Source organism: Rattus norvegicus, chromosome 5 (genome assembly GCF_021556685.1).
Source record: "Rattus norvegicus strain SHRSP/BbbUtx chromosome 5, alternate assembly SHRSP_T2T, whole genome shotgun sequence".
Classification (NCBI taxonomy): domain Eukaryota; kingdom Metazoa; phylum Chordata; class Mammalia; order Rodentia; family Muridae; genus Rattus; species Rattus norvegicus.
The window spans coordinates 79,936,875-79,962,281 of record NC_141538.1 but is presented as its reverse complement, the minus strand read 5'-3'; the positions used below and the strand labels follow the sequence as shown (position 1 = coordinate 79,962,281).

At 46.2% G+C, this 25,407-nt stretch overlaps 1 protein-coding gene across 3 annotated transcripts in view; it reads right to left on the bottom strand.

Moving 5' to 3' along the window:
• Positions 1-25,407, bottom strand: part of Snx30 (sorting nexin family member 30) — a 127,039-nt gene that overhangs the window by 53,280 nt on the left and 48,352 nt on the right. For all 3 annotated transcript variants that reach the window (XM_087547969.1, XM_087547968.1, NM_001106651.1), the window contains 2 exon segments: positions 17,099-17,290; positions 8,968-9,078 (listed from right to left, as the gene is read on the bottom strand). In XM_087547969.1, coding sequence (XP_087404095.1) covers positions 8,968-9,078; positions 17,099-17,290 — 303 coding nt within the window.

Here is a 25,407-nt window from a genome sequence, read left to right as displayed (position 1 = left end):
GAAGTTAGACCGCAGGGAGACAAATAACCCTATTAAAAAATGAGGTTCAGAGCTAAACAAAGAATTCACAGCTGAGGAATGCCGAATGGCTGAGAAACACCTAAAGAAATGTTCAACATCTTTAGTCATAAGGGAAATGCAAATCAAAACAACCCTGAGATTTCACCTCACACCAGTGAGAATGGCTAAGATCAAAAACTCAGGTGACAGCAAATGCTGGCGAGGATGCGGAGAAAGGAACACTCCTCCATTGTTGGTGGGATTGCAGACTGGTACAACCATTCTGGAAATCAGTCTGGAGGTTCCTCAGAAAATTGGACATTGAACTGCCTGAGGATCCAGCTATACCTCTCTTGGGCATATACCCAAAAGATGCCCCAACATATAAAAGAGACACGTGCTCCACTATGTTCATCGCAGCCTTATTTATAATAGCCAGAAACTGGAAAGAACCCAGATGCCCTTCAACAGAGGAATGGATACAGAAAATGTGGTACATATACACAATGGAATATTACTCAGCTATCAAAAACAACGAGTTTATGAAATTCGTACGCAAATGGTTGGAACTGGAAAATATCATCCTGAGTGAGCTAACCCAATCACAGAAAGACATACATGGTATGCACTCATTGATAAGTGGCTATTAGCCCAAATGCTTGAATTACCCTAGATCCCTAGAACAAACGAAACTCAAGACGGATGATCAAAATGTGAATGCTTCACTCCTTCTTTAAATGAGGAAAAAGAATACCCTTGGCAGGGAAGGGAGAGGCAAAGATTAAAACAGAGACTGAAGGAACACCCATTCAGAGCCTGCCCCACATGTGGCCCATACATATACAGCCACCCAATTAGACAAGATGGATGAAGCAAAGAAGTGCAGACCGACAGGAGCCGGATGTAGATTGCTCCTGAGAGACACAGCCAGAATACAGCAAATACAGAGGCGAATGCCAGCAGCAAACCACTGAACTGAGAATAGGACCCCCGTTGAAGGAATCAGAGAAAGAACTGGAAGAGCTTGAAGGGGCTCGAGTCCCCGTATGTACAACAATGCCAAGCAACCAGAGCTTCCAGGGACTAAGCCACTACCTAAAGACTATACATGGACTGACCCTGGACTCTGACCTCATAGGTAGCAATGAATATCCTAGTAAGAGCACCAGTGGAAGGGGAAGCCCTGGGTCCTGCTAAGACTGAACCCCCAGTGAACTAGACTATGGGGGGAGGGCGGCAATGGGGGGAGGGTTGGGAGGGGAACACCCATAAGGAAGGGTAGGGGGGAGGGGGATGTTTGCCCGGAAACCGGGAAAGGGAATAACACTTGAAATGTATATAAGAAATACTCAAGTTAATAAAAAAAAAAAAAAAAAAGAAATGTTCAACATCTTTAGTCATAAGGGAAATGCAAATCAAAACAACCCTGAGATTTCACCTCACACCAGTGAGAATGGCTAAGATCAAAAACTCAGGTGACAGCAAATGCTGGCGAGGATGCGGAGAAAGAGGAACACTCCTCCATTGTTGGTGGGGTTGCAGACTGGTATAACCATTCTGGAAATCAGTCTGGAGGTTCCTCAGAAAATTGGACATTGAACTGCCTGAGGATCCAGCTATACCTCTCTTGGGCATATACCCAAAAGATGCCCCAACATATAAAAAAGACACGTGCTCCACTATGTTCATCGCAGCCTTATTTATAATAGCCAGAAGCTGGAAAGAACCCAGATGCCCTTCAACAGAGGAATCGATACAGAAAATGTGATACATCTACACAATGGAATATTACTCAGCTATCAAAAACAATGACTTTATGAAATTCGTGGGCAAATGGTTGGAACTGGAAAATATCATCCTGAGTGAACTAACCCAATCACAGAAAGACATACATGGTATGCACTCATTGATAAGTGGCTGTTAGCCAAAATGCTTGAATTACCCTAGATGCCTAGAACAAATGAAACTCAAGATGGACGATCAAAATGTGAATGCTTCACTCCTTCTCTAAAAGGGGAACAAGAATACCCTTGGCAGGGAAGGGAGAGGCAAAGATTAAAACAGAGACTGAAGGAACACCCATTCAGAGCCTGCCCCACATGTGGCCCATACATATACAGCCACCCAATTAGACAAGATGGATGAAGCAAAGAAGTGCAGACCGACAGGAGCCGGATGTAGATTGCTCCTGAGAGACACAGCCAGAATACAGCAAATACAGAGGCGAATGCCAGCAGCAAACCACTGAACTGAGAATAGGACCCCCGTTGAAGGAATCAGAGAAAGAACTGGAAGAGCTTGAAGGGGCTCGAGCCCCATATGTACAACAATTCCAAGCAACCAGAGCTTCCAGGGACTAAGCCACTACTTAAAGACTATACATGGACTGACCCTGGACTCTGACCTCATAGGTAGCAATGAATATCCTAGTAAGAGCACCAGTGGAAGGGGAAGCCCTGGGTCCTGCTAAGACTGAACCCCTAGTGAACTAGACTGTTGGGGGGAGGGCGGCAATGGGGGGAGGGTTGGGAGGGGAACACCCATAAGGAAGGGGAGGGGGTAGGGGGATGTTTGCCCGGAAACCGGGAAAGGGAATAACACTCGAAATGTATATAAGAAATACTCAAGTTAATAAAAAAAAAGTAATTTTAATTCTCAAAGAATAAATACAAATATTATATTTTAAAAATGTGTTATGGGATGTGTCATGTTAAGTATTCATACATGCAAGGATGCTTCTGAAGGGGTAGGTGTGCCTTGACTGTGATAACGCTCATGAAATTGCCCACATGTAAAATGTACATGTGCATTAATGTATATCAACTTACAGAGAAACAATGTGGGACAAAGTCTCCACTGAGGGATGCCTCCATTAAATGATAAAAGACTGAACTGTCTTTACAGAACTCCACACACTTCCAGCTCCCAGCACATATGGTTACTTCGTTCTGTTTTTAAATTCCAGAGGAGCAAAGCAATATAAAAGAAAGGAATCTGTCAGAACACTGCAAGACTGAAAGGGCTCTGTAGGATTTGAATCTGAAATGCCCCTTGCAGGTTAAAGGCTTGTCCCTAGGCGGTGGCTTTTGGGAAGTGACTGGCAGCAGGTGGTGCTATTTGGAAAGAAGCAGGTCACTGGAGGGTGTGTCTACAGGGTTATACTTGGCCCAGGTCCTTCCTTACTCTGCTCTGCTCCCTGCCTGCTATGAGGAGAGCAGCTTCAGCCACATGCTCCCAATGTGTCTTACTCTGTCTCAGGCTCAGAGCAATGGGTCCAACTAACCAGGGTTAGAAACTCTCAGCCAAAATGCACCCTTCTCTTCCTTTTAAATGTTTTTTTTTTAAAAAAAAAAAAAACAAGGTATTTGTCAGTGATGAAGAGTCTAACAGCCCATGTGCTGTTCGTGGTTTAGGACGTAGTTCAGTGGTGGGAGTGCATGCTCAGTATGCGGGAGGTGCCCCGTTAAACCCTCATAGCAGGGGTGGGGCAGACAGGATACTTTAAGCAGGCCAGGATTTGTGAAGACAAAGTAGAAAAGACTGAATTGAAAGTCAGTTTATAGATCATCTTGGGATTCTCCTCAGGCAAAAGAAAGGGGTGGGTCTAAGGAGCAGGAAACTGTTTTCCCATCAGAACCCATAAAGGATGCCAAGTTTGAAGTCACAGAGACTGGAAACAAAGCAGGTATCTTACAGTCCATGAGGAGAAGCGAATCGAGCATCTGGGTACTTTCCCAGAGCCACTATTTAACTGGCCACATCTTCCTATGGCTTCACTGAAGTCCAAGTTTAGTGCTGACTCCCACCCCTCACCCGGCAAGGAACTGGATATGGAACATGGGGTCCTGTTCATGCTGGGAATCGCTCAACCAGAGCTCTATCTCTCATTCCTTTAAAGAAATGGTTTTATCCCCACACTCCACCCTAAGCAGCCAAATCAGAAAGCACAGCCATTCTCAGACATGTTTAACAACAGCTGATCTAAGATGGAGAGACATAAACTGACAGATGCCTCAAGACCACTCTTGCCTGTTTCCCAACCAATTCAAATAGATTCTAAAATTCCTTCACCTTCACACACACACACACACACACACACACACACAGAGAGAGAGAGAGAGAGAGAGAGAGAGAGAGAGAGAGAGAGAGAGAGAGAGAGTATTCATTTTTAAAGGGGCAAAGAGGGGACTAAAGAGATGGCTCAGGTTTGACTCCTCATGCCCACGTCTGGCGACTCACAAGCACCTGTGACTCGAGCTCCAGGAGCACCCACACCTCTGGCTTCCAAGGGTACTGGCGCTCACACACCCACACACATATACATAACTAAAAATAAAATAAATCGTTAAGAAATTAAATGGACAACGAATCTGAACAGACATTTCTCCAAGAAGACATGCAAATATTTACCAAGAACATCACAGGATGTTCTTAGTTGTCAGGCAAATGCAAATCTAAAAAATCACGGTATGATGCCACCTCACACCCTCTAGGACAGCTATAATTAAAGACATAATAATCACTGTTTGTGAAGACATAGAGAAACCAGAACTCACACACGGTGTGAGGGAATGTCAAATGCCTGGCAGTACCTCAAATGATCAAATACAGAATAACATATAATTTAGTAATTACACTTCTAGGTCTACATCCAAATACAATAACACTTGGCCAAAGGAAGACTTACACACAAATGTCTGTCACAGTATTGTGCCTAAGAGACAAAGGAGAAGACAGAGGAATTCCATTTGAGGGTGGACAGAGCATGTGGCATGCTCACACACGGACCATCACCTTACAGTAAGAAGCAGCACCAGCCAGTGCTCCACTGTGGGTGAGAAAGATGCCACTGCCTAAGAGACAGAGTGAGGCCACCAGGCTCTAGAGAGAGGAAGGTGACGGGTGGGGATTTTGAGACTTCCCTCTGAGGTGACAAAAGGTCCTGACACTGATTTGTTGGCTGTTCCACAAATCTGAATCCACTAAAAGCTTTGGAACTGTACATTTCAAATGAATGGGCTGAACATATGTGGCTTCAGTGGGACTTTTTAAAAAGGAGGGAACATAGAGCCGGAGAGAAGGCTCAATGACTAAGAGAGCACTCAACTCTTGTAGAGGGCCCCGGTTCAGTTCCCAGCACCCACATCTGGCAGCTCACAGTCACCTGTCTATACCTCTATCTCCAAGGACATGACTCCCTTTCTGACCTCCATGGGCACACACAGATGTGCATGATTGAAAGTAAAAACAAGGCTCACGCGCCTTTAATCCCAGCACTCGGGAGGCAGAGGCAGTTAGAGGCCAGCCTGGTCTACAGAGAAAGTTCAGGATGGCCAGAACTACACAGGGAAACCCTGTATCAAAACAAAACAAAAGCAAAACTAAGAACTCAGTGATAACACTTGTTCTTTCCGAGGACATGGGTTTGACTACCAGCATCCGTGTGGTGATTCACAGCATCTGTAACTGCAGCTCCTGGAGATCTATTCTTCTGAGCTCCTTGGACACCAAGCACACATATGATACTTATGCACATATTCAGGCAAACACACATAAAATAAAATAAGTCTAATAAAACACTTAAAAATAAATCCTCTATTACAGGAGACAGCAAAAGTGTAAACAATAATTATGCTGCACATTTACCTAGTTCTCCATCCTTGTTAAGATTTAGTTCTTTAAACCATTTCCTGTGTATGGGCTCTGCCTGCATTTATGTCTATGTTTCATGTATGTGGCTGGTGACCGTGGACACCACAGGAGGGTCCTAGCCCCTGGGACTGGAGTCATACACAGCTGTGAGCCGCCATGCGCATGTTGGGAACCTGGGTCCTCTGCAAGAGCACTGAGACCATGAGCTAGCACCCAGTTTCTACTCAACCAAGTTCTCTTGTCCACCCCACCTATGCTCCTGCCAAGGTTAGCTGCCAGGACTGGTGAAGAATACACAGCTGGTGCTTAGACACAGAGAGATAACCTTGAACAGTTTCTGTAAGATGATTTGGGGCTGGAGGGTGGGGTGAAGCAAAAAGCTCATTCCTCACTTGACTTCTCTATTTAAACCAGTGATACTTTCCTAAATTAAATCTCTCCACTTTGGCTAAGTATCAAGAGTTTGTGAAGAAACTGAAGTCTGCCTGCTTCTAAAGCACCTTCTTGCCCACCATGCTACCCAACCGATGAAAACTATACTGAAGAACGTGGATGCTCCCGGACACTGGAGACACATGCAGTGCAGCATGGGATCTGCAGACTGGTGGCACTCCATTTTACCAGCAGGTGTCACTCTCGAGCTTTTGATTCTCAAGGGCCAACCCACAAGGAAAAGGAAACACCCCTAGCAGCCCAGAGGGGAGCAAGGGAAAGAGAGAGAACAGAAACTCCTCAAGTCATATGACCTGGATTAACAGTTTACCACTGTGGCTTTCCTCTCCAAAACACCTTACTCCATTTTCATGGTCTAACCTAGAAGGCCTGGAGACAAATGCCCACTGGACCTTGCTAGCAAACCCACAAACTGTCAAAGGTTGTCAAAGACCAGGAAACCCTGAGAAACTGTTACAAGCAAAAACTGCCAAAGGGGCACAACCATGAGATGTCCTGGAAGGAAACCTGGAAGGAAACACAGCATTAGGCAAAGCTCCTCAACTCGGAACAAAGTAATAATAGTGACAAAGTTTATTAAACACGATGACGACTAGTCATGACCATTCATTAACTGTGACAAGCATCTCACACCTGTGTAGTGTTAGCCATGAATGCACAAGGTGCTGAGTACGAAAACCCTGTTCTCCTATTTTTACAACAACACGAAAACTGTTCTGAAATAGGAAGCGCATGTTGAAAACAGTATCACTAGCTACCAATTTGGCCAAGTAGGAGTCTATTTCAAGGACTTGTTCCGACTGCTTTAAAATGACTGCTTCTTTTTCAGGCACATTCTTAAGTGACTGGACGCAGGCCTAAAAGACCCGCCAGGACTCACGATGGCAAAGAAAAGTCTGGGAAAGTGAACCCCTCAGGGCCCATCACCTCCAGCCCAGTCCAGTCACGTGGATCACCTCCCTCACAACCCTAAAAACATCTAGTATTTGCTGCATCCAGCTGTGGTGGGTAGCAAGGAGGCCGGAAAGCACAGAAGCAAGGGGAGCCTGGGCAGCCCTGGAGGTTATTCAAACAAGGTCCTGTTAAAGGATAAATTGGCCTCTGAAGATTCATATGTCCTAACGTCCCCCAAAGTGATGGGGGCCCAAATAATAATTATCTCAACTTAAAGGCCTTGGAAAACCACCCGATATGTATATTGATTATTCGGTCTTTAAAATTTTAGCTATCACCTATTTTTTTTAAAAAGGCAGGGAGTTGTAAGGGGTGGGTCCTTTATGCTGCCTCAGTACTGAGGAGTAAGTGGTTTTCTTCTTCGAGTTTTAAATAAAAAGCTGTGGTTGTGAAGGGATGGCGTGTTAGAGTTCTGCTCCCACAGGCCACAATCTGAAGCATCAGCTGTGTCTTCTTGGCAGGCAGCCAAACCTCAGGAAGAATGCCTGCCAAGCAGGAGAAGCAGCTTCTGTGAGAAGCAGCTTCAAGCATCAACCTTTTTGTTCCTGTTGTTGGTTTTTCCAGACACTGTCTCATACGTAGCCGAGACTGGATGGTACCCATTATGTAGCCCATGATGGCCTTGAACTCCCAGTAACGCTCTCCTGCCTCTGCCTCTGAAGTGCTAAGATCATAGGTGTAAACCAGAACACCCAGCTACAAAACTTCAATCTTTTAAAGAGGCGGGGTATTGAGTATCCCCTTTTCAAAAAAAAAAAAAAAAAAGGAAGGAAGGAGGGAGGGAGGGAGGGAGGGAAGGAGGGAGGAACAGAAAGAAGGAAGGAAGGAAGGAAGGAAGGAAGGAAGGAAGGAAGGAAGTCTGTCTGTCATAATACAAGTGAAAATCTGAGCCAGGCACCATGGCTTTACACAGGGCTGAGGCAGGAGGATTGCCATAGGCTTGACAGTAACCTGGGTTGGACAGTGAGCTCGAGGCCAGCTTGAGAAATAAGGTAATACCACATATTGGAAAAAAAGAAACTTGAGCATGGTGGTGTGTGTATTCCTGTAGTCCCAAATGCACAGCGGGCTAATGTTGGCTGCAAGTTCAAGGCTCACCTAGGCTACAAAATGAGTTCAAGGCCAGCCTGGGTAAATTAGTAAACGCTGCCTGCCTCAGAACAAAAGTAAAAAGAGCAGGGGTCCAGCTCAGTACAGAGCGTATGAACAGCAAGTGTGAGACCCTTGATTTAATCCTCAGTCCCACATAAGAGAGAGACATCAGAGACAGAGACGCTGAAGACGCTCCACAGGCCAAGTTCGGGAGCCCATGTGAAAACCTGGATGCCGTGGTACGCATCTGCAATGCTAGCACGCCTACAACTGAGAGTGAGGCAGAGGCAGGAGATTCACCACGATCACGAACCAGTGGCCAGGACTACATGGAGTAGCAGAAACAAGAGAAACCATGTAGCAACAAGGTGGAAAGCAAGAGCCAGCTCCTGAAAGATGTGCTCTGACTTCAAATGTATGTTATGACATGCATGTGTATGCGGGAAGCCACACACATACATACACATGCCCACATACACACATGAACACACACACATACACACACCTACACATGAACACACGCACACAAACACACACCTACATAAACACACACACATGCACATACACACACATACATTAATAGTATTTTTTTAAAGAAAGGAGGACGGGAGAAAAGAAAAAAGTAGAAATCTACTCCACCTTACCTAGAGAAGCTGAGAGTGTGAGCCACTTCACCTCTATCTTACATACTCTCTTGGTGACTGGATTCAGTATAAAATGCAATTGAGCCTTCATGCCGAGGCAGAGAACTGAGCACCACCTGTGTCAGTCTAATTCGGGAAAAGTGAGAACAAGTGGCAGTGACTTACTACCTACGGGAATGAGATGAGTGGGCTGCGACTCTTCCAGTTTGTTCCTCAACCAGTCGAAATCCTGGTATCGTCGACGAACAGAATACTCTGGCAAGTCAAACTCCACCCGTGTGCTCTGCGAGTGAGAAGAGAGAGGGGGTGTGAGCAGGAGTGCTTTCTGGCTGGGGGAAGGAGACACACACTATTAGAAATCAAATAAGGCGAGGACACACTTCCTTCCGCCCGTGCACAGCCAAATGGCAGCGTTTACCAGCAGGAAACAAAGTCAAGGAGCTAGGATGGAGCCCAGCATAGTGGTGCGGCCTTTAGTCTCAGCACTCAGGAGGCAGAGGGTGAGGCAGGCAGATCTCTGAGTTCAAGTCTGATCTAAAAAGCAATTTCCAAGATAGCCAAGGCCACACAGAAACCCTGTCTTGAAAACCAATTCATTCATCCATCCATCCATAGGAGCTAGGAAACATAAGATCATTGGTTTCATTGGTGTGTGTGTGTGTGTGTGTGTGTGTGTGTGTGTGTGTGTGTGTGTGTTTTGGGGTTTTTTTGTTTTGGGGGGTTTTTTTGTTTTTTTGTTTTGTTTTGTTTTGTTTTGTTTTGTTTTTGAGGAGGAGGGTATTTTTCTGTTTTCCTGCCTCAGGAAATGAAACTCAGCTATTCTTCAGAATTATCTAGAACATTTGATTCATTTCCTCCAGCTTAACTCTGAGAGGGTTGTAGGGTTTTTTCCCCCAGAATAATGCAATTTCAGATACTGCTGAACCAGCACAAATCTGGAAAAGGAATGGTGCTCCACCTGTTACACATGCTGACAAGCCTTGCTGAAAGCAGAAGGAAGAAGCAGTCAAGTAGAGACTACAGAAGACTGCTCCCTCAGTGCGCACAGTCTGAGGCTTTTGCCAGGTGAGGTGTCACACACCTTCAATCCCAGCACTCAAGACATGTGAAGGAAATCTGTAAGTTCAAGGATAGCCTCACTAGCCTTCACAGTGACTTCCAGGACAGGAAGGCTGCGGAGCAAGACAAAAACAAAAACAAACAAAGAAAAAGACATTTTGCTTCCTCGACCAGATTCTGCAGAACAATGATGTTGACAGCATACTGCCATCAGGAAGATCTAGAAAAAATAACAAAATGCATTGTGTTTCAGAAAATGTTAACAATCTACCCTGATCCTGGATTTTTAAAGTTTTCTGAAATACATCACTTTAATAATAAACCATCATTAAATAAAATTAAGTTATGCTAAAATATGATTTTACTCATTGACTGCTATCTCTTCTTGGACACACAGTTCATCCCTGGAAGGATACCAGCAATTGCTGATCTCAAATATGAGCTAAGGTACAAGACAAAAATGATCTAAGCTACATTTTACAAATGTATTCTTTCAAGCCCAAAGTCTGTTTTAATCTGAGGCATTCAGAAGAATCTTAAAACAGCCATTGCTGACCACGGCTGTGAACACAGCCCTGGCTCTGAGGTTGGGATGTCATTCTCCACAAAGCTGTGGACTTGGCCTGAGCAGAACCGGACGGGGAAAGCTGACCCTCAAGGACCGCACCAGCTCCCCATCCAGTCCCTCCAATCACAAGCACCTGTGAAACACAGCCTTCTCCACGTCAAAGAGTGTGAAGACTCAGGGAAGACAGCACAAGGTACTACCAAGTTATCAGAAGACTTCACAGAGGAAGGGGGCTGGGGAGGACATCAGGACCAGCAGGGCAGGCTCATCACTGATGGACCATGTTGTACTCTGTGGCCCTAGATCTCTGAACTGCACAGAGCCACCCCAAGTCCCCAACATTAAAAGCACCGAGGAGGACACTTTCAAGACCCCTCCCAACACCCAGAGACTCCAGAAGGAGAAGTGAGAAAAGAAAGCAAACTTGTTTCCATGTGAATGGGGAAAGGGCCTCTCCCTCCACCTTCTTAAATGTTCCAGGATAGAATCAATCACATTTCTTATTATGTTCGCCAAATCAATCCCAAAACCACCATTTCTGTAACATTTCTATTCCCTGAAATAAACCAATTCATGGTAGCTACACAAGGCACAGGTAGAAGCTGTGCTTTCGATACACACATTTCTTATCCAGTCCCACCCTTCTGTCTGTCCAGGTCATGTTTGTTTGTTTGTTTGTTTTAGTTTTTCAAGACAGGGTTTCTCAGGTTTTTCCAGGACTGACTGTCCTGGAAACTGCTTTTTAGATCGCTGGCCTTGAACTCAGAGATCTGCCTGCCTCTGTTTAGAACTTACAGTGTCCACCAGTGATCTCCAGTCAGACCTGAGACAGTAACCAAGTGCAGAGCGACTGTAAGCCCGCCATGCTGGGAGCTCAGCTGCTGCTCCTCGTGAGCACCTTTAGTCGTCTCTGGAAACATCAGCACCAACCCGCAATCCAATCCCCACCCAACCAGACAGCCTGGACCTGGACTCCATGCACCACAAAAGGTCCCCTTCCCACCAGCCTAGATGGCAAACAGCTCTGGGAAGCCCGATGCCCTACATATGAGTAACTTCTATCCTACAGACAATATTATGGGCACCCTAAGATTTTGAATAGACTTTTTAACATTTTAAATTGTACAAAAACAGTCTCCAATGCCAAGAGAATCTATGGTAGGTTTAACGAAACTGGCCAAAACACTAAATTAATTTAGCCAACTATTAGTTTCAACAACAAACTCAGAAGCTAAGGCTGTCCTCTGCTAGCTCTTGTGCCTTTAGCAATGTCAGGTAAAGAGCAACGCTCGACACCAGGATCCCTGACACTGCCAAGAGACTCCAACACTCCCAGCACCTCGAAGCCTCAACAGCCCAGCACCAGTTATGAAAAGTGACAGACACCTCAAAACTTCTAAACTCTGCTCCAAAACCTCCCACCTGTTCCTACCAGATGATCTTGTCACTCTGCCCCACATAAAACTACAGCCACAAGCAAAGAATCCCTTTACTTCCTGTCACGAGACAAGCTTCCCTTCCTTTTCCCAGAACAATGGGGAAAGTATTCGCCTCCTGTCAGAGGCCAAAGCACATGCTCACCCTGAGGGAAGCCTCACACTTCCGTCTTACGCTCTAGCTTCACTCATGCCTACTTCTGCCAGCCCTGTCCATCTTAATTCTCCTTCATCCTCAAAAATAAAAACACATGAGTGTATTACAGACACAGCGGGGCGTAGCTCTGACTCCAGCACTCAGGAGGCAGAGCAAGAGGATCAGGAAAGAGTTCTAGGCAAGTCTGGGCTACACAGCAAGTTTGAAGTCAGCAAGGCTCTGTCTAACACACTTACACACACTCATACATACACATACATTCATACACACATATATGTGCACACACGTGAGCACGCGCACACACGTGAGCACGCGCACACACAGAGCTCTCTCACTGAAGCACACTCTTGCAGTCACTACTTTTTCTTGCTTCACTGCCGAGCTCACTGATAACATCTTTTCTCCTCTTCCTCCCTTAGCTTTAATCAACTGCAAACCGCACCAGGGAAGCTCCTCAACCCATGGACACTCTAGACGCCTGAAGCATCTGATGAGAAACTGGCCAGAGTAAAGGAGCTGGAAATGACTGAGAAGCGACACCACCCTAGGTGTGCCTGTGGGTGACTCCCAGTCCACTCCCACTGACAATGAAGACGAACCCTCCCGTCAGTACAGCACAATTCATAAGTCTCTGGACTCAAACTCCAGCCACAGCGCACATCAGCCACACGTCACTGAGCAGTTACATCCATGTCACTGGGTCTACGCTCCATTTTAAAACTAAGAATAGCGTCAATATTCACAATAGCAGCTGCACAAAACAAACAATGGGGTGGCCTCAGAGAGAACAGGACTTCGGTCTCAGAGACGACAGCAAAATGTGCTGCCTGGAACTTGCTAGCACAGTGTATCTGCAATGCAGTAATGAGCTGGCTGCACACAAATGCTCACTTTCACGAGAGAACAGAGAAATAGCATACAAGTCACCACAGTTGCTTCTGACTGCAAGTTTATGGGCACGCTTTCATTGTACTGTCTTAGCTTACTTTTATTTCCTGTTTTCTATGACAGATCAATTACATAAAATTAAAATTAAAATTCCACCACAAAATGGATGGACACGGGTTGGGGATTTACCTCAGTGGTAGAGCGCTTGCCTAGCAAGCACAAGGCCCTGGGCTCGGTCCCCAGCTCCGAAAAAAAGAAAAAAGAAGAAAAAAATGGATGGACACGTGGTTAAGTGTCCAATAATTAATTAGCTGTTACTGTGCTGTGACTTTCTAAGAGGCTGAAGAGAAAACAGCCAGGGGCTGCGGGTACCGAGAAGGGGGCTGTATTGACCTCCTGGTCACAGAGGAAGACAAGAACCGTAGAGATGTGATGCAGCACTCCATATCAAAATGCCTTCAGCTAATCTCAGGCAACACAGCTCTGTACCATGGCAAGAATCTGAATTAGAGGGGCCCGAGAGGTGACTCGGTGGTCGCTCAGAGGCTCCTCCTCCAGAAGACCCAGGTACGAACCCCAGCACCCACATAGCAGCCCATGGTCATCTGCAACTCCAGTACCAGGGGTCCAATGCCAGCTTGTGGCCTCCCAAGGGCACCAGGCATGCAGATGGTACCTAGTCATACATGCAGGTAGAACACTCATGCATGTAAAGTAAAAATTTAAACATTAAAAAAAAAAAAAGAAGGGGTTGGGGATTTAGCTCAGTGGTAGAGTGCTTGCCTAGGAAGCGCAAGGCCCTGGGTTCAGTCCCCAGCTCCGAAAAAAAAAAAAAAAAAGAACAAAAAAAAAAAAGAAAAAGAAACAGTCTGGGCATAGTAGCACATACCTTTAATCCCAGCACTCAGGAGCCAGAGGTGGGCAGATCTCTGTGAGTTCCAGACCAGGCAGGGCTACATAGCGATACCTCTCTTATCACCATCACCACCACCATCACCATCACCATCACCATCACCATCACCACCATCACCACCACCACCACCACCACCACCACCACCACCACCACCACCATCACCACCATCACCACCACCATCACCATCACCATCATTGGTTTCATGCCCCAGAACAAGCAGATAAGGTGCATATTTTATATACCAAAGCAGACCTGGACTCCAGATTCTGACAGCATCCCTTAGTCCATACCTAGCATAGCCCGTCCCCAACCCTGAACTCTCCAGCCCAGTGGATGGACTGCCCTTCCTGAGGCTCTTTGCTGTATAACTCAGAAATTTTCATTTTTATTCTTCCTCCCCTTTCCCTCCTCCTCCCAACCCCCTTTCCTTCTTTGTGACCAAGCACACCTTCTCACTTTCTCTCTTTCTCTCTCTCTCCCCCTCTTCTCTTCTCTCCTTCCCCATACTGACTTCCCTGGCCTCCTTCCCTGGGGCCATCAAATTCATCTGCCCAAGAGCATCTTCCCAATAAACCTGCATTTTTATATTTTTATACATTTTTAGTCTGGCTTGAATTGGCCACTACCACACTCACCCTTTAGAGGCTTACAGTACCTCATGCTCTACACCAACTCTGTCTGAGGACCTCAGCAGAGGGCAAGCCCCCATGTAGGCTCCCGTGGCCCATCTTTCTCTTTCTCATGCCCAGATATCACTATATATCATGATAATAAAGCGGCAGGACTCAGTTGGCAGCAACTCCTCGCCCCGGTGGAAACCCAGGAATATACCTTGGGAACGGCACTTTCTCACCTACGAGGAGTCTAATTGCCCAGGAGAAAGGGCAGAAATAAGAATGCAGAGGGGAGGAGGTAGGCTAGGACCGAGGGAGAGGAGAGTGAGGACAGGTGCATGAGCCAATGAACCAGGTAAGCCTGGCAGGGATCTCTGTGATGTGCATGGCGGAGGACTGTCTGCAGTCAGGGGGGTAAGGACGCTGATGTGCAGCAAGGCAGTCACCCCGCCATCGGGCTGCTTACGTACCCAGAGACTCAAGGAAAGCAGGGTGAAAAGTAAGCTCACCCCAAGGGAAAGGAAACAAATGCTGAGAATTCCTAGAGCCATGCACATCACCCCAGGCCCTCACTCATACATGTGTGAGTACCGCCTAGGTGACAGGTGCACATGCATCGAAGGACAGTGTGCGCCAGGTGCGAAAAGATGGGTGGGTGACTTTAAAAGCTGAGAGTGGTTTAAAGGTACACACACACACACACACACACACACACACACACACACACACACACACAAAGAGATTTGTATAATGTTGCATAATTAGGCAGAGGCCCAGAGCTAAGTGTAGTGATGTGGACAAGGAAGGGCTTCAGCAGCACCGTCCACTGGGAGGGAAAGCAAGAGAGCACACGCACTGAAGCCCACGCAGGGTGCACTCTAGGAACACGTGTGCCATAAATATAAGGGAGAGGTGGAGGCATACCACCGCACTCATCCTTTAGTGTGAGAAGACTGTATTCTTTACAAGTAAATTATATCAAGAATATGAACTCTGTAGTCTTAAAAACTCTGTTAGAAACACACTTACCAATGCTGTAACCCCATACAAGCTACTCAGTTTCCTCACCTATGAAATTCTAACTAACACAAGCCTTTTAGGGTTACTGTGAGAACTGTTCAGTTCAACCCCAATGCTCTGCCTTCTGTCTGTCTGGTAGAAGGAAGGCCTGGCAGACCATCACCAGGCTGGGGTTCAAGCCCCGTCTGTCTTTAACTGCGTTGAGGCCAAATTGCAATCAGGGTGCTATTACAGAGGTTTAAGTGGGTATAAGGTCATGCATACTGTGAAATGGGCACATTAAGCAAGACTGCCATATGACGCAGAGGCATTGTAGGGATGAAATGTTTTATTTAAACTACTTCGGCCACACTGCCTCCTCATTTTAAGAATAAAAACTTATAAATATAGGCTCCTTTTAACTTTTAATATAACCATTCTCTCCCACAACTATAGTAAAAGTAACCAGAGGAGACAAAGCAGAGGCAGAGGGAGGGTCTCTGTTCACACACAGCAGAGGGAGGGTCTCAGTTCACACACAGCAGAGGGAGGGTCTCTGTTCACACACAGCAGAGGGAGGGTCTCGGTTCACACACAGCAGAGGGAGGGTCTCGGTTCACACACAGCAGAGGGAAGGTCTCAGTTCACACACAGCAGAGGGAGGGTCTCGGTTCACACACAGCAGAGGGAGGGTCTCGGTTCACACACAGCAGAGGGAGGGTCTCGGTTCACACACAGCAGAGGGAAGGTCTCAGTTCACACACAGCAGAGGGAGGGTCTCGGTTCACACACAGCAGAGGGAGGGTCTCGGTTCACACACAGCAGAGGGAGGGTCTCAGTTCACACACAGCAGAGGGAAGGTCTCGGTTCACACACAGCAGAGGGAAGGTCTCGGTTCACACACAGCAGAGGGAAGGTCTCGGTTCACACACAGCAGAGGGAAGGTCTCAGTTCACACACAGCAGAGGGAAGGTCTCGGTTCACACACAGCAGAGGGAGGGTCTCAGTTCACACACAGCAGAGGGAAGGTCTCAGTTCACACACAGCAGAGGGAAGGTCTCAGTTCACACACAGCAGAGGGAGGGTCTCGGTTCACACACAGCAGAGGGAGGGTCTCGGTTCACACACAGCAGAGGGAGGGTCTCAGTTCACACACAGCAGAGGGAGGGTCTCTGTTCACACACAGCAGAGGGAAGGTCTCCGTTCACAACAGCAGAGGGAAGGTCTCGGTTCACGCACAGCATTGTTCTAGGCTGCCTCCTACCACTATGATAAACACCATGGCCAGACTTGGGAAGGAGAGGGTCTTATTTGGCTTACACATCCCAATAAAAGTTCATCACTGAGGAAAGTCAGGGTAGGAGCTTTGCGGCAGGAATTGGTGCAGACCATGGAGGAAGGGAGGCTGCTAACTGGCTTGTGTCTCCAGGCTCTTGTTTGCTACCTTTCTTATACCTCACAGGACCATCTGCCCAGGGGTGGCCCCATCCACCCTGGCCTGGGCCTTCTTATGCCAATCATTAACTAAGAAAAGGCTCCCTACACTTGCCCACAGGCCAGTCTTACAGAGTCATCTCCTTAATTGAGAATCCCTCCTTCAGATGACCCTAGCCTGTGTCAACTGACCAAACGCAAAAGCAGGTCTGGACCCCAACATTCAGAGACCTACTTTGGTGGTGATCCTGTACGTGATGTAGGTCTCCATTGTGCAGACATGCTTCTTGGGATCATCAACTGTGACAAAGAGATCTCTGGTTTCACCATCAATGTCATCATCCAGCTGAAGTCTGTTCAAAAGCGAAGATGAAGAAGCTGGGCTTGAAGTGCCTGCTGGAGTACCACCATTGGGCAAGATGAGATCCTGGAAGGAAAGAAGAACATCCTTACAGACCATGGGGACAGAGAACCTCACCAACTGCACTGCTGTGGCCGCCTGAAAAACACCTCAACAACTGTGAAAGCGCCAGTGCTTCTGTTCACTCCGTGTGTTTTGAATGAACACGTCAGAAGAGGACCTCAAGCAGGAACTGGAGCAGAAGCCATGGGGACGTGCTGCTTACTGGCTTGCTCTCCATGGCTTGCTCAGCTTGCTTTCTGGTAACACACCAGGATCACCTGCCCAGAGATGGCGCCTCTCACAGTGGGTGTGGCCTTCCCACATCAATCATTAGTCAACAGTGTCCACAGACCTGCCTACAGACAATCGATGGAGGTACCTTCTCAACTGAAGTTCAGTTTCCCAGGCGACTCGAGCTTATATCAAGTGGACAAACCCTGAGAACCAGCACCTTAGCCTATCATATAATCTGTTCTCTTTGTATTTAATTTAAAGTTTCAGGGGGTGGGGATTTAGCTCAGTGGTAGAGCACTTGCCTAGCAAGTGCAAGGCCCTGGATTCGGTCCCCAGCTCCAAAAAAAAAAAAAAAAAAAAAAAGATCAAAGAGATTGTCAGACAGAGAAATGTCAGAGAGGGATGGAAGGAAGGAGGGAGGGAGGGAGGACAGGCAGGCAGGCAGAAAAAAAGGAAGGAAGAAAAAAAGAAAGGCCAACAGACTTACAAAACAACTGCTTTCGTTCTCTTTCCACCTTAGGGTGAAGGCCTAAAGCTACCTGAGTAAATTATATGTTAAGAATTTGTTACAAATATAATAACATTTTTAAAAGGCTATGGCGGGTGGCACTATTAGGAGGTGTGGCCTTGTTGAAGAAAATGTCACTGGGGGTGGACTTTGGGGTTTCAAATGCTTAAGCCCAAGTCAGACTCCCCCTGCAGCCTGCTGATTGGATGTAAACTCTTAGCTACCTCTGCAGCACCACGTCACCATGCTTCCTGCAATGACTACGATGGACCAAACCTCTGAACCTGTAAGGCAGCCACAATTAAATGTTTCCCCTTATAAGGGTTGCTATGGTCTGTCATCTCCTCCCAGAAACCCTAACTGAGACAAAGGCCCAGTCTCACGGTTTCTGCTGTGCTAGGACTTCACAAGGGAGCAGAGCCCTGAACATTACCTCCTATAACACTGCAAGACAAAGAATGAAACTGTGGCAAGAAAGTGACATGATAGCAATGGAAAGGCATTGGTGACCCAGATCATAGGGTGGGGTCAAGGAAGTACTCTGGAGGCTGGTGTGACCTGTCCCCTAAAAGTCTCTGGAACAGTGAGGCTACCACTCTGACTGCACCCATGACAGCCTCGCAAGATTAGCAAGTCAGCCATGATCTCTGTCTATGAGGACACAGACTGAAAAGAAGACCTAGCCTGCCTTAGTGTTTGCTCTGCCAGCAGTGAGCCCATGTTCCTACCAAGCCGAATCCCTTCATGGAATTTCTCCAGCCCCTTTGCCTTCTTCTCCATTCTGCAGCCATAAATCCTTCTAGGTAAACATGAATCCTGTTTTTAAAGCCAGTCAGGTAAAGTCAACATTTTTCTTCGGGGTCATAAGTTTATCACAAAATGATTCTCAAGACATTGCCCCAGGAGAAATAAAAGCAACAAGAAAACATGAATTGCTTAGGGGAGATGAGCAAGGGTTGGGTGAACTGAAGGGCCCGGTGTCTCAGGCCAGCAGAGGCCTCCACAGTGGAGTCTGCAGTGACCTGGTCTCTCTAGTGGGTATCTCATGCTGGCAGCACCACCTATGACCAACATGAATGCATACGCAGTTCACCACACCACAGCTAGGGTGCTTCAAAACTAAACCAAATCCAAGGCTAGAAAGCTGTTAGCAGAGGGTACCCAGGTAGGGTAGCTCACAACTGTCTGTGACTCCAGCCCTGAAGGGCATCCTCAGATACCTGAGCTCATGTGCACAAACTCATACACTGACATAATATATATGTACGTAATTAAAAATAAATAAGTAAAGACAGCAAGTTCCAGGACAGTCAGGACTACTATACAATGAGGACCTGGCTTTAAAAAAAATGTTTTAAAAATATATAAATCCAAATATGTCAGCTTCCTTGCTTTAAATTCTGAAAACCATCCCATTACACAAGTCTAAACTCCCTCCCATAGAGCAGACACTGCTCACCCACCCCTCCTCCACACCACTTCTCTGCCTGATTTCCTCCTGCTCTGAGTTCCTGGTCTGGCTGACCCTGGCTCACTGTGACCTCACGGTCTCTGTACTGTATGTTCTCTCTCTCTCTCTCTCTCTCTCTCTCTCTCTCTCTCTCTCTCTCTCTTTCTCCCTCATTCCCTCCCTCCATGTGTGTGTGTGGGGGGGGGTGTCCCAGATCCCGATGTGGCTACCCCCTCTCTTCATACAGGCTGCTGCTCAAAGATACCCGCTTAAGAGGCCTTCTTAGTCCAACAAAATATAAAAGTGGCCCCTGTATTCTTCCATCACTCTTCAGCTCTTCTCCAGCTTTCACAGGATTATCATTATTGGAACTTTAGAGCATATTCACTGACTTGACTGACTCTCTACTCATCTGTAAATTCCACGAAAGCAGAGACTATACCTTACAGGGGATAGTCAAAAGGTGGTGATGAATAAATGAGTCTTAGAACATCAGAAAAGGGTTGTAGAGACGGCTCAGCAGTTAAGAGCACCGACTGCTTTTCTAAGGTCCTGAATTCAATTCCCAGCAACCACATGGTGGCTCACAACCATCTGTATGGGATCAGATGCCTAATTCTGGTGTGACTGAAGACAGCGACCCTGTACTCATATACATAAATGAATAAATCATTAAAAAAAACAACAGAAGATACCCAATAGACACCTGGGAAGTCAGAACACCTGCAAGGGTAACCTGAGCCACACTGCCCACATTAAAAGCTTGACTCCACTAGCCGGTACCTTAGCTCTCTCATTTGCAATAAGGATACTGCAGCACTGAGGGGGTCAGTATACGGGAGTATAGAGGAATTTTAATCCAATAACATGGCTGCTCAGGCAGGGGATCCCATCCAAAGTTATGATGTGGCTGGAATGCAGACAGCTGCACACCTTTAATCCCTCTGGCTGGAATACAGACACACCCTTAGTATACACCTTTAATCCCAAATAATGGCAACTAATTGAGAAGTAGACAAAGTGATGAATCAGAGGAAGATTTGACAGAATGAATCAGAGATAGGATACGCCCAACTCACACAAGAGCAGACAAGAAAGAGATGCTACTTAAAAGTAGTGGGAGAGAGGAAAGTGCAGAACAGTTTGGTTCAGTGCAGATCAGGAGAGTACAGTTGAGTTCGGTTCAGCACATGGAGTTCAGAAGCAGTCTTTTCAAGCAGAACAATTCAGTCAAAAGCCAAGAGAAGCCAATTTGAATCAATCAGCTTGGAGAGGAGGAGTTTGAGCCAGAACAACTGAGTTGAGCCAGCCAGAGTTCAGAAAGAGCTAGAAAGGGTGAGCTTACTCAGCAGTAAGTCTCAGGCCTGTATTAGCAGATGGAGGCTGGAAGGTGAAGACTTCAAGGACCAGGCTTGCAGAAGTTTAGATTGCACAGAGGCTAGAAGCATCTAGGCAAGGGGTAATAAGATAAAAAATGTTCTAGGCTCAGCCCAAGCCGTGTATTCATAAAGCCTGAGCATGGTTCTCTTCTCATCACTTCAGCTGAGGAAGTACAAGCGACATCACACTTACAGGGGAGTAACCAGAGGGGTGTGTGAACCACGAAAGCATGGCAAGCTGCGCGTCACTGTTCAGTCAAGTTGATTTGTCTGTTATGTACCTTTACGTTTCATTATAAACATGGGCACATCAATGTTACTGAAAAGAAAAATCACAGTAGAGACGTAGCTGGTACCTCAAATTCATTTTCTTACAGTAGGTTTTATCATGCCAGTACTTATCTAGAATAGCCCTTGTGAGCCATGGTGACTGCTTGCTGATGAAAACCAAACAAAACACTCATTGGTGTAAAGCGTCAGCTCTCATCTGGAAGAACATTCCTTCCTCTGCCCCCAGCCTGTCACCCCAGGGGAGACACAGGAGAACTACATTGCTTTACAAATTCCTCTGGTCCAAAGATTTTTCAGTTTCAAGATGTTATGGCCATCTGTTGGCAAGATGATTAACAGAAATCTCTGGCAAGATTCTTCATTACGTTAAACAGAGGTTTATGAAGGCAGAGTGGCATCTACTGGGAGCCAATACGACAGTAAAAATACAAACCATGCTAAAATAGTCCAGCTTCTCTATTTACACCACTGGGAAAATTTGGGGCAATGTGATGACACCATTTCAGAAGAACCTGGCAAAGTGGCTCAGGGGGACCCACAGGAGCAAAGGATAGCATTCTGTCCACAGTCTGTACCTGCCTGGTTTGTCCTAACTCTCATGCACAGAGAACACCTAAAGAAGGAACGTCCTATACAGATCAAACAGATGATTCTGCAGTGAACTTCAACTTAAACCCACTACGGAGAATCAACTCAAAGGGAAAAACCTCAAAAGTGTGCTTGTCAGAGATACTCAGAACAGAACAGCAAACACCATGAAACCTGTTAAATAACCAGGACCCATGGTGTTTACTGCAGCAAGACAAAATGTTGCACACTTGTTATAAAAGCTGGACAGAGAGGACAGTGCCTGTAATCCCAGCACTGAGGTAGCAGAGGCAGGAGGATTACAAGTTTAAGGCCAGTTTGCACTGTAGAGTGGACAGATGGGTGGGTGGATGGATGGATGATGGGTGGGTGGGTGGATGGGTGGATGATGGATGATGGGTGGATGGATGGATGGATGATGGGTGGGTGGATGGATGGATGATGGGTGGGTGGATGGATGGATGATGGGTGGATGGATAGACAGATAACAATTATAAATCTAGACTTCCAGACAATCTCAGTAAGTTAACCACAGCAGCTTACATCCTCTCTTTTCTACCCTCAGATGCTAACTTAGCATCTAAAAAGGCAACAAAAAGAACTGGGGAAGAGGTGATAGGAAGAGCAGTATGACTCTAGAAATTGGGAGAGGGTCAGCCAAGTGCCAGACTCTCTAAAATGTTCTACTAGACACAGCTGGGACACTGCTGAAGCGGGAACTACAAAGCCCCTTTAACAGTTTTTGAGGTTACTCACTGTCACTGAAACTCACAAACAACCCCCTCATGTGCACCCTAATTGGAAAGATGCATTTGCCGGGTGGAGTAGGCAAGACAGGGAGACAAAGGAAGGTTTCTGGCTGAGGTGCACAAGGGCAAAGCACAACAGGGGATCACCAGCAGGGGGCACCCTGCCCTCAAGGCTTTGGTGCACCATTGAGAGCAGATGAACCTAGACAGACAGCTCTGGACAAGTTCACAGGCACAAAACAGACATAGCTGAAACACAGAGGGGTGGGCTCTACATGGAAATCAGGCCACTGGGAGCCCAGACCCTGGGATGAGCCAAGCCAACTTTCCTCTACAGGAATGCTAGGACCCTGACTTCCTTCCCCTCATCCTTTTCCTGTTTGATGGTTACAAGTAGAAACTCAGGAAGACACTTCTAGCAACATCAAGCAGAAACAGAGGCACTCCAACTCACCTGTTCCAATGCAAAGCCAATAACAGACGTGTGTTATTACCACATCAGCCATGAGTAAACAAACTAGAAAGAAAATAAAAACCTTACGCCTGCATTACCTCATCATCCTAACCCAAGAAAACAAACACGGAGAGGCAGAGCTCACACAGCAGATAAAGACATGCACACAATAGCTTTATCCCACAGATGAACACTGGGCCACGTCTACTCTGTGCTCCCCCCCCCCTTTTTTTTAAAGTGTGAAAGCTTAAAACACATACTAAAAACAAGGAAAAGTAACAAAGCCAACATCTGATTGAAGATGGACTAGATAAAGTAAAAATTACAAGGCCTGACCAACATAGAAAGAAGAAAAATATAACTATTTAGATCTTATTTCTATATCTGATTACAAGTGATATATATGTATATTACAAGTAACTATACCGTAAGTCCATAAAGCCACAGTTGGGCTGTCTGGGGGAAGGACAGATGCACAGCTGAAAACAATGACCACCAAGGTCAGAGGGTTTGCAGCTGAGCCCAATGAGCCCAAGGCCTCCTTAGTCAAATATTCCAAGACACAGAGAAACATGGAGAAACCTCCCAAGCCATCTTATGAGAGTTAACCACTAATCTGCTATCAAAATTTTTTTTAAAAAAGGGAAATTACTATATATACCAACAATAAAGTAACAGTCAAAACCATATTTTAAAACTTATGGGGGTTGGGGATTTAGCTCAGTGGTAGAGCACTTGCCTAGGAAGCGCAAGGCCCTGGGTTCGGTTCCCAGCTCCGAAAAAAAGAACCAAAAAAAAAAAAAAAAGACTTATGGCTTATGTGTTAGTTTTTTGTTTGTTTTTATTTTTGAGTTTCTGTTTTGTTTTGTTTTTAAGACAGAGTTTCTTTGTGTAAACTTGGCTTCCAGGAGCTTGCTCTGTAGACCAGGCTGACCTTGAACTAGAACTCAGAGATCCACTGGCCTCTGCCTCCCAAGCATAGGATTAAAAGCATGTGCCACCACTGCCTTGCTAAATAAAAAACTTTTAAAAATGAATCAATAAAAAGAGTATGTGAAGGGGCCAGAGAAATAGCTCAGTGGTTGAGGCCCACTGCTGCTCTTGCAGAGGACCCTAGTTTAATTCCCAACACCCACATGGTGGACCCAAACCATCTGTACCTCCAGTTCTAGGTCTCCAATAGGCACACATTTGGTATACATACATGCATGCAGACAAGATATTCATACACAAAAAGTAAATAAATAATTCTTTCTAATTTTTAAAACAATATATAGAAGAGTTGGCGATATGACTCAGTGGTTGAGAGCACTGGCTGTTCTTCCTGAGGACCAGGGTTCAACTCTCAGCACCTCAGCATGGCTTACAACCAACTGTAACTGTAAATCCAGGGGATCCAATGCCTGACCTCCTAGGGAACTGCATAAACATGGAGCACAGACAGACAGACAGACAGACAGACAGAATACCCATACATATAAAATAAAAATAAATAAATCTTTAGGAAGAAACATAAAAGAAAAAAAGGGAAGGGAAGGGAAGGGAAGGGAAGGGAAGGGAAGGGAAGGGAAGGGAAGGGAAGGGAAGGGAAGGAAAGGGAAGGGAAGATAAAAGGAAAGGCGTCTGGGGTTGCTCAGTGGGGAGGGTAAGGGCATCTGTACCAAGCCTGACAACCTGAGTTTAAACACTAGAACCCATATGATATAACCAGCACAGAACTCCTACAGGTTCCCTCTGATCTCACACTTGTGCCCCAGCATGCACCTCCATCCCCTCCTAGCCCTGTATACATAATAAATATGTAATTTTGTTTTTAAAAAGAATGTAGGGGGCTGGGGATTTAGCTCAGTGGTAGAGCGCTTGCCTAGCAAGCACAAGGCCCTGGGTTCGGTCCCCAGCTCCGAAAAAAAAGAAAAAAGAAGAAAAAGAGAAAAAAAAAAAAAGAATGTAGTAGGACCAAGACAAATGAGTTCCCAAAAGCAAGGATTCGACATTAGGACCTGTGATGATACAATGACCACACTAAGAACAATACAGACCGATGGTGGCAACTCTGTGCACCGGTGCCTTTCACTGGTAAATATGAGCCACTCTAGTAGAATCTGTAAGTGAAGTTAAGGATTCAGAGAAGGGAGGTTCACAGTATGTAAATACTATCAGAAATCGCAGAGATGAACTTTGAGAACCTTATTCAGACACAAAGGGCCGGGTTGGGGATTTAGCTCAGTGGTAGAGCGCTTGCCTAGCAAGCACAAGGCCCTGGGTTCAGTCCCCAGCTCCGAAAAAAAGAAAAGAAAAAAAAAAAAAAAGTAATCAGACACAAAGGGCCACACAGTGTCTGACCCATTTACACTGACTGTAAGCAGCAGCATGTCCTCCTTCAGAGACTTCAGCCTGCAAGGACCTGAAAGGAGCAGAGGACAGGGCTGCTGCTGCTGGCTCAGTGGGGATGGTGACAGACCTGTTTTAGAGTTAAAGTGACGATGGC